Genomic DNA, 9,038 nt, shown 5'->3' with positions numbered 1-9,038 from the left:
TTCTATTTCCAGTAATTCACTTGTGGTGCCCTCGGCCTCCTTGTTTGTGAACCGTGCCCAGAAAGTCGAAGAATGATAGCTATGGATGGGAAAGGTCAGGCAGTCAGCAGTATTCACAAGGTACCTGTTGCGTGTTACTCCTCTCCATGTCTTTCTATTCTTAACTCCCTGGCATAGGGAGGATACTTTCTTCTCGTCAGTCACGAGCAGAGAAAGCCGAGTAGGACAGAAAAAGATCATGGACCTAAAATGCTTGCTTTGATCCTCTGTTCTCTGCATTTCCAGAGAAAGTATAAGCAAGAGTGACCACGTTTTTTAAGTCTTACCTGAGGCTGGAATAATACACACTGTGTCTGTGTCCAAGAGCCAGAAATCATGATTGACGTGTAGTGTGCCAGACTGTTCTAGGAATCTGTGAAATGGCCATGTATGTGAGTACCAAGATGGCTGGAATGTGTACGGATGTGAACATAGTTTTAAAGCCTACTTGTCTAGATTGGCAGACACCCCCAACGATGCGCAGGAGAGCCCAAAGGGAACCGGGAAATCGGCCACAAATAACATGGTCCATTAATCCCCAGGGTTGGAGTAAGCCCCGAAAAGACCCAAGTGAGGTCAGAACAACTGAAGGGTTATTCCGTTTGAACATTATCAAAGGTTTTTGCTTCTCTTCCTCCTTGGCTATTTGACTTCGCAACAGCATCTTAAAAATCTGCTTTATTCTTGGTGGTGAGGAATAAGTTTTGTCCTCTGGAGGAAGCGTGGTGCGGCGATGAAGAGCTTGGGTTCTGGAGTTGCGACTGGTGGGTTTGAACTTTCAGCCTAGATCAATCACTTACTGGCTGCGTGAGTTCAGACAGATAACTTACCTTTGTAAGTTTTAGCTTCCTCCCAGGTAAAATGGAATTGACATACTAACTTTATAGGGTTGGTCAGGATAAATGAGAGAACGCAGGACAGTCAGTCATTTTGCTGTCGTGATGGTACATGGGAAATACTCAAAGTCTGCCTGCTACTGTTATTACGTTAAAGTTCTGAGTACGCGAAGCTGTACAAACCTTATAAAAGGTTCAGTGTTCTCCCATGGTCTTATTACTGCCATCAGGCCCTTGTGATATTTTATGGTTGTCTTTAAAGCACCTGCTCTAATTAATTCTTTGACTATATCTTATACTGTTTGATGGTAGTTATAACTATGTAGGTTTGAATAAAATGGTTTCTAACATAAAATTTCTCCATTGCAGAAAAGTCATTCTGGAAATTTCAAACATGTTGTATTCTGAGAATATTTTATAGTGTGTCAGCTTTCATTGTTACCTTCCTATGTAGAATCAAATTTCTTGGTTATTATTTTAGCAAATACTCCTTTATGTTTTTTTAAAGGATTGTGTTACTGGTATACCTACCTCACACTTGAGGCTTAGGAACAACTTTGGAAGGTCATCCAGTCAATTCACCTGATTTCAAAAAGGTCCGTCATTAAACAAACCATTCTATCAGATGAAAACCTGTTTAGAATATTCCAGAGGAGGCATTCCATAATTTCCCTTAGTAAGCTATCACAGGGAGTACCGGACCTGTCCTTTGTGGTGCAGAGGAAGCAGCCATGGAGGGCGCACACACTGCATTATAAAGCAGGTAGAGAAAGGGTGGCATTTGTTAGCCCTGAACTTTCCTACGCGTTTCTTCTCGGTCTGAACTGCTTTTCAGTGTTAGCAGTACAGTCATAAAAGCATTAGAAAACCTCCCTCATGCTCCATACATTGTTGTTGTACCACTGACTACGATACAGAGACCAGTTTCCAGGGTATTGTTCACCTTTATTTCTGTTACTTGCTACACTGGAAGCTGTATAATAGAGTAAAATATTTGTGGCCTTTAAAAAATATTCATACACCCTTTTGTTAAGCTCAGAAATGCCATCCTCCTTCTCACCTGTGATTCTACCATGCCAGACCCCTGACCTGGTCAAAGCTTAGGTTTTGATTTTGATACCCAAAGGGTCAAGTCTCAGCTCTGTCACTAACTAGGCACATGATTTGGAGCAAGTTACTTCTCTGTATGAACTAGTTTCCTCATCTGTAAAATTAGGGTAAGAATAGCTATTTTACAGGGTTGTTGGAATAATTAAATGAGATATTTATTTAAATTGCTTAGCACTCAATAATTGGTAGGTACTGTCAGAAATGGTACAGTAGACACTTTTTGTTCTATAAAACAGATTAGCATCATTTAATTTTAGCTTTGCCAAACTACATAATGTAGTGTGTGCCTCAGTTTCCTCATGATTAAATGGGATTGACAGTAGCGTTCACCCGGAGTGGTTAAAAGGACTGTGTTAGTTAATATACGTACACTACCTGGACATAGTGCTGTATCAATATTTAACAATAGATAATTGCTACCTCTTAGGGTTGTTGTAAGGATTAAATTAGTTCCTCTCCCTCTGTCTTAAAAGAATAACTCTTTTCTGGAAAAAGAAATTGGCTTTGCTTTTGTCAAAAGCATAATTACTATTAATTTCTGTAGGTGGGTAAAAATGTGCTGTGTTCCAAACTGAGCTCCACAGTTGACAGACATTTTGCTAAAACAATACCAAATTTCATTAGAATGACTGCACTTTCTTGTACCGGTACAGCTGCAGTTAACATTAGCTCTCACAACGCGACCTAGTGAGGAATTGTCTCTTCATCATCTCTAAGATGGCCATTTACCTCTTTCCCTCAGCTCTTGTAGCTATTATCCAGTAGACACTGAAGACGAAAGCTAATGAGCAACATACCTGTGATCCTCAGTGTTTATGTAATTCAGTCTCTGATGCAGAAAAAATAAAAGATAAAAACCTGTTGGTGAATCAGTGAAAACGATTCTGACATTGCACTCACCCAGCAGCTTGCCATCATAGAAGTCATGATGCTTCTGCTAAAAACTCGTAAACTACAAGGACTTGGAGAAGAGAGGCAGTTCCTGTGATTACACATCCGTGCAGAGGCTGGAGCTTCACTGCTCCTGGAGCCTGAGAAATCACATGGGGTCCAGAGACACAAATGCTTCCAAACCAGACTTCATGAGACTCCTCGTAAAGTTGAATTCTCCTCTTCTAAGGGGTACATCTTGGGGGACCACTGTGACTCACCTAGTGTTAGGATGCTTGCTGAACGTTAGCATCGTTATTCAGACTAAGAAAATGATGAGCAAGTCGAAATTTCCTTGAAAAAGAATCATCAGAATGAGACTTTAGCCTATTTGGTTTTCTTTCCTTCATCACAGTATTCAGGTTTGTCGGCTGCTAAATTTATAAACTTTTTTTAACCACTCAACATGAATATTCGGTGATAATTCCTGCCCCGTGAGGTTTATATAAATTTACTTTTCCTGTCACTAGTGGTATGTTTAATAACAAAATATTAGAGTGGTACAAAAGCACAAAATATTAGATGCTTTTTTTTCCAGAAAAATTCAGCTTTGTAATGTAAAATGTAGATTATGCTAATATGAGTCAAAGTACATTAATATTTATCTGAAATTTTGATACCTAGTGGTAACCTTGGGGCAATCGATTTTGCTTAGCTCCCACAGCTTCCTGATGGAATGCAGTGAGGGCACGTGTGAGTCAGTAAGTGATTCTACTCTCAGAAAGTGTAAATGCTTCATCTCAATTCATGTTGCTTTTAACTAACACAGAGGAAAATCATGCAACCTCATCACCAAAGCAGTGTAACATCCACCTGGCCAATTTGATTGTCTGATTAGAATTCTACAAAGAGATAGACACCTTAGGATGACAGTAAAGCTATTTATTGGGCTCATATTTAGATGTCAGATCTTATTACCTAAAGAACCCAACTATTCAAAGATCAGCACTCTCTACTTATGAATACAATTGCATTAGCTTTTACACCCAAATTTTGTGAACTCAGGATTCCATCACATCATGTGGGATCTCAGTCCCCTGATAGGTCCTCTCCTCAAGTACTTCTGGAAGTCCCAGGTTCCTCACCGGTTCACAAACGAGCTGAACTCCTGGGTGCGGCTCACTCCTTCCAGGCTTCCAGCAGCTCCACTATTTCAGCTGCTGCTATTCCTGTAGGAGAACACACCCTGCTTAGACGGTCCCAGACCGGGTAACTTTTGCGTTGCCGAAATAGTGCTGTGTTCCCAGAGCACAGGGTTGTTGCCTGTCTCCTCTCACGGCTGGTCCATCAGGCTAGGGGCAGGACCAAGTCCCACAGCATCTCTCCCTGAGCTCGGCTCTCCTATCTCTCCCCCAGGCCCCACGCGTAAGCCCACAACCTCTGCAGAAAGCTTCCCCACCACAAGCCCCCTTTCCAAAGTGTCGCTCAACTCCTGCAAAGAAGCCTGGGGAGTTGGCAGTCTCTCCTTGTCTGGCAGCCTCATCTTCAGTTGAGTCATCTTCTCCCAGCTTTGCATATATATGATTGCTGATTCTGTCAACAGTCCCTTAAAAGTATTATGACCCCTATTTTACAGAAAAAGAAATTGAGCAATAGGAATATTATGAAATTTATCTAAATTCATCAGCCCTAAATGTGAGACATATTTACATACATTAAATTTTAAAACTATTTTCCAAGTTGCTCAAAGTACTTTATTGAACCTCATTTCCTACTCTCTGTAAGGTACTTTGGTGACAGATACTATCTTTATTTATGGGTGTCTCTGTGGTATAGAATGGGTAAAGGGTTTGTATATAATTCAGATGGTAGAATCCTGCTCAATATCAGTTATCTTTAAGGCCTTTCTTCTCTGTAAACCTGGTATCTTGGATTTTGTTTTTTGGAGAATGGTGCCTCAAGGTATTTTTTTCCCAGTCTACTTTTCTGCTTATGGTTAAAGAGAATATTTTAGACATTAAAAGCCAAGCCCAAACAAAACTAAATATCGGCTTCTATATCAGCCAGGACCCTTGTCCAGAAATGACAGAAACCTACCAGCTTGGGCAAAAAGAGGAATGTATTGGCTCATCTGATCACTCAGGGAGGAACACAGGGACACCAAGCTCCAGGGACACAAGTGATGCTGGGCTTCTCCATCTCTTCCTCTCTGTGTGTTGACGTCGTTCTCCCAGCTTCCTCCAAGAAGCTGGAGAAATGGCAATGAGCAGCGCTCAGGTCCAGGGGAAGGACTTCCCCTCGCTCCCAAGATCCGATTCTGAGAGCCTTGGGGAAGCGCTCATAGGTCCGTCTCCATGGCCAGTGGTGTGGGGTATTGTGATTGCCTGGAAACATTTGGAGCTGGGGAAGACCAGTTCTCCAAGAATTGTCAGTCACAGAATAAAGTAGGATGCCGGGCAGATGAAACTAATATCTACTAAACACTTTTTAATCTGTTTTGGAATAAGATGAGCTGTAAATAAATAAGTACTGTGGATGTATTACTATAATATATGATCTTCATGAAAAGGTTTAATTACTTAATTACTGGTAATATACCATCAGAACACACAAGTGAAGTTCATATCGCCAGCTGTCACTTGTCTTCAAACTTGTGTGAGTACTGTACCACTCTTATTTATTGAAAATATCTTTTCCTAATCCAATTTTTCAAGTAGAGCATTTTTTATTCCAACTCCCCTAAGTTATTTTTACCATTCCTTATGGTGAAGGTGCAGCCGAAAACAGCAAAAGATCAAGAGCCTAAAGAGGAGTGGTTCAAGTATGGTATCTTTTAGGTATTATTTCCTGTTTATGTCTAGCTGATTCATGGGATGTTTTAGAGTAATTTTAACCTAACCACCCTTTTATACAGAAAAAGAAGAAGGAGAAGAGGGGAAGAGAGGGCTGGGAGAGGAGGAGGAGAAGCTGTGACCTTAACAGGCAATACGTTTTAGACAGAGGTCTTTTGATTGCATGGTTGACCTACTCAAGACAACGCAAGAGAAGACAGACTTATTTTAAATATGGAGACCTCATGAAAATCCAAAGACAGGAATCAAAGTTTTCAACAAAAACAAAGATTTCAACAAAAAATTACAAGGGAGGCCAAAAGGCAAGAAAAAACATAGTCTTAACAGACAAAGCAATCACCAGAACCAGACTCAGAGATGCACAGATGAAGTTATCAAACAAGGAATTTAAAATAACTAAGATTAAAGTACTGTAATGGAAAAAATAGACAGCATGCAAGAACAGATGGTAATGTTAAGTGGAGCGATGAGAACTCTGAAACAATCAAGAGGAAAGGCTAGAAATAATAATAATAATAATAAAAACACTAACAGAAATGAAGAAACCCTTCAGTGGGCTCATCGGTAGACTTGGCACAGCCAAGAGAAGAGATCAGTGAACTTGGAAATATGCCATTAGAAACATCACAAACTGAAACTCAAGAGAAAAAAGAATGAAGACATAGAAGAGGACATCCAAGGACTATGGAACAATTTTGAAAGATAAAACATACAAGTCATTGGAATTATTTCAAGTAATAATGCTGAGAACTGTCCAAAATTAATGACAAAATCCAAACCACATATACGGGAAGCTTGGAGAACACCAAACAAGAGAAATGCCAAAGACAAAAAGAAAAACTCACGTGTTGCCATATCATATTCAAACTGCAGGAAACCAAAGACAAAAAGAACATAGGCAACTCTCTCACATGAACCAGAAAGATCAGTCAGGACCCTTGTGCTTTTGTCTTTTCTGCCCCATTCTAGACTTTACCCTTCATCATTGTTTTTTCATGCAGACCAACAAGGGCCTTTCTAGCTCCAATTTTATCTCATTATTTTACAGCCCTAGTTCTTCCTTGGTTCCTTGGTTCCCAATTTCAAATTCTTGATAGAATTATGATTGGCCTGTTCATCTTTTGAAGGCAGTAGAAGTCCCTGAGGGAACTCCATGGGTGGGTTGCCCAGAATCAGTTGCCCACATCAGTCTGTTTCAGGGGGTGGGTTAAAATATAAATATGATTCCTTCTTACTCAGCAAGAACCGTTTGTAAGGCACTGTTTTCTTGGCGCTTGTGGGTGGGTTGGCAGTGATGTATACACTTCCACTACAGAACAAATTATTAGGTAGATAATGGAGTTTCAGAGGGGTGAAGTGATTTGCTAAGCAGCCATTATGACTCAGACTCAAACCTACCTCTTCTAACTCTTTACTCAGTGATCTATTACATGGATTAGAAACCAAGTGTTAAGAAAAATATGTTGTCCATTGACCGGAATCTTTTAAATTATTCCAGCTCTTCTTTAGAATATTATCAGCCTTTTAAAAAAAATATTTATTTGTTTGTTTGTTTAAATTGAAGTACGGTCAGTTACAATGTGCCAACCTCTGGTGCACAGCACAATATCCCAGTCATGCATATGCATGCATATATTTGTTTACATATTTTTTCAAGTCTTTTTAATTCGAGAAATGTCATTATTTACTAGAGATCTGCTGCACATACTACATCTTTATTTACGATAAAAATTTAAGAAGTCACGCCACCTTTTTTTAAAACCGATGTTTAGAACCAATGATGTTACCGGTTCCAGAAACCTTCTTCCCACTAGCCCCAGTCACTCGGGGCCCTTGGAATAGAAGAGGATGCACACCATTTTACTCAGTGAATCTCAGAACATTTTATTGCCCATGTGGTATCCATCACACACCATCATTGTTGTTATGGTTTGAATCGTGTCCTCCTAAAAAGATAGTTGAGGAAGTTGAAGTCCTAACCCCCAGTATCTCACTATGGGACCTTATTTGGAAATAAGATTGTTGCAGATGTGATTAGCCAAGATGAGGTCATGTTGGAGTTGGATGGGCCCCAATCCAGTGTGACTGGTGTCCTTATAAGAAGACAGTCATGTGGAGACAGAGGCATGCAGCGGGGATGCTGTGTGACGATGGAGGCAGAGATTGGAGTGATGCGGCTGCCGGCCAAAGAATGCCAAAGATTGCTGGGAAACCACCAGAAGCCAGAAGAGGCAGGGAAGATTCTCCTACTTGTTTCTGAGGGAGGATGAGCCAAGCTGATCCCTCGATTTCAGACTTACAGCCTCCAAACCTGTGCAATAACACGTTTCTGTTGTTTCAAGCAACCGAGTTTGTGGTACTTTATCAAAGCAGTTCTAGCAAACTAATATAATCGTCAACCCCTATCTGAGCCTGATTCAAAGAAGCAAAGTTCTGTAAAGATTTTTATTACACTCCCCCCACCCCTCAAGCTCAAATAAAAATATAGCCTCGGACCTTCCCTCGGTACCTTGAAAACCCATAAAACAAAAGGAGCACAAGAGAGTCCTAGGATTTCTCTTGTCAAGTTGCCTTGCTTCTGTTTATATTCTACCATTTCTTTTCTTCTGTTAAAGATTTTATCTTATTTATTTTTGGGGGAGGAGGTAATTAAGTCTCTTTATTTGTTTATTTTTAGAGGAGGTACTGGGAATTGAACCCAAGACCTTGTGCATGCTGAGCATGCGTTCTACCACTTGAGCTATACCCTCCCCGTTATTCCACCATTTCTAACATATCTTGGCATTGAATTCAGGATCAGGCTTTGACTATCCCAAAGGACCTACATTTTACAGGTCTGGGCAGTAGGGTTCCTGTAAGAGGATGGGGAATTACAGATGCCTTCTCAGGCACCTAGCCATGAGCAACAGAAACACCATCATAAAATGGTCGCTCCAGTCTGTTCTTCCTCAAGGAGCTAATGTGTGATACCCACCAGAGAGTGCAGGAGGGGTGGAGTCTATTAAGTGCTGCCCCTATAAAATTCACTCTGCCTCTATTCAGATTTTTATCATGTGCATGAAGCTTCTCTAGCATCAGGCCCTCTTATCTGGTATTTGCAATATGGATTTTTAGATGAAAAGAATTTAGCTGAAAAATTGTTCTAGGTGTCTGTATCTCAGAACAACCACCACTGTGTGGTTCACTTAAATCCCAGTATTTAGAAAGCGCACCCAACTAAATCTGTATGCTGATTATGCTGCCTTTTTACACAGTTCTCTGCTTAAATAGCTCTTGATTAGTGAATGAATCCTAACCAGGGTAGCAGGAAAAATGCCATCGGTGTATCATA

At 40.5% G+C, this 9,038-nt stretch overlaps 1 protein-coding gene across 1 annotated transcript in view; it reads left to right on the top strand.

Moving 5' to 3' along the window:
* The first annotated feature begins 10 nt into the window (after positions 1-10).
* Positions 11-9,038, top strand: part of C1H4orf51 (chromosome 1 C4orf51 homolog) — a 37,286-nt gene continuing 28,258 nt past the window's right edge. Inside the window, exon 1 of the mRNA XM_064492438.1 lies at positions 11-120. Coding sequence (XP_064348508.1) covers positions 86-120 — 35 coding nt within the window. The 5' untranslated portion in view covers positions 11-85. The remainder of the gene's footprint in view (positions 121-9,038) is intronic.

Source organism: Camelus dromedarius, chromosome 1, assembly GCF_036321535.1.
Source record: "Camelus dromedarius isolate mCamDro1 chromosome 1, mCamDro1.pat, whole genome shotgun sequence".
Classification (NCBI taxonomy): Eukaryota; Metazoa; Chordata; class Mammalia; order Artiodactyla; family Camelidae; genus Camelus; species Camelus dromedarius.
The sequence above is the reverse complement of the archived record's forward strand: the minus strand, read 5'-3'. Positions and strand labels throughout refer to the sequence as shown.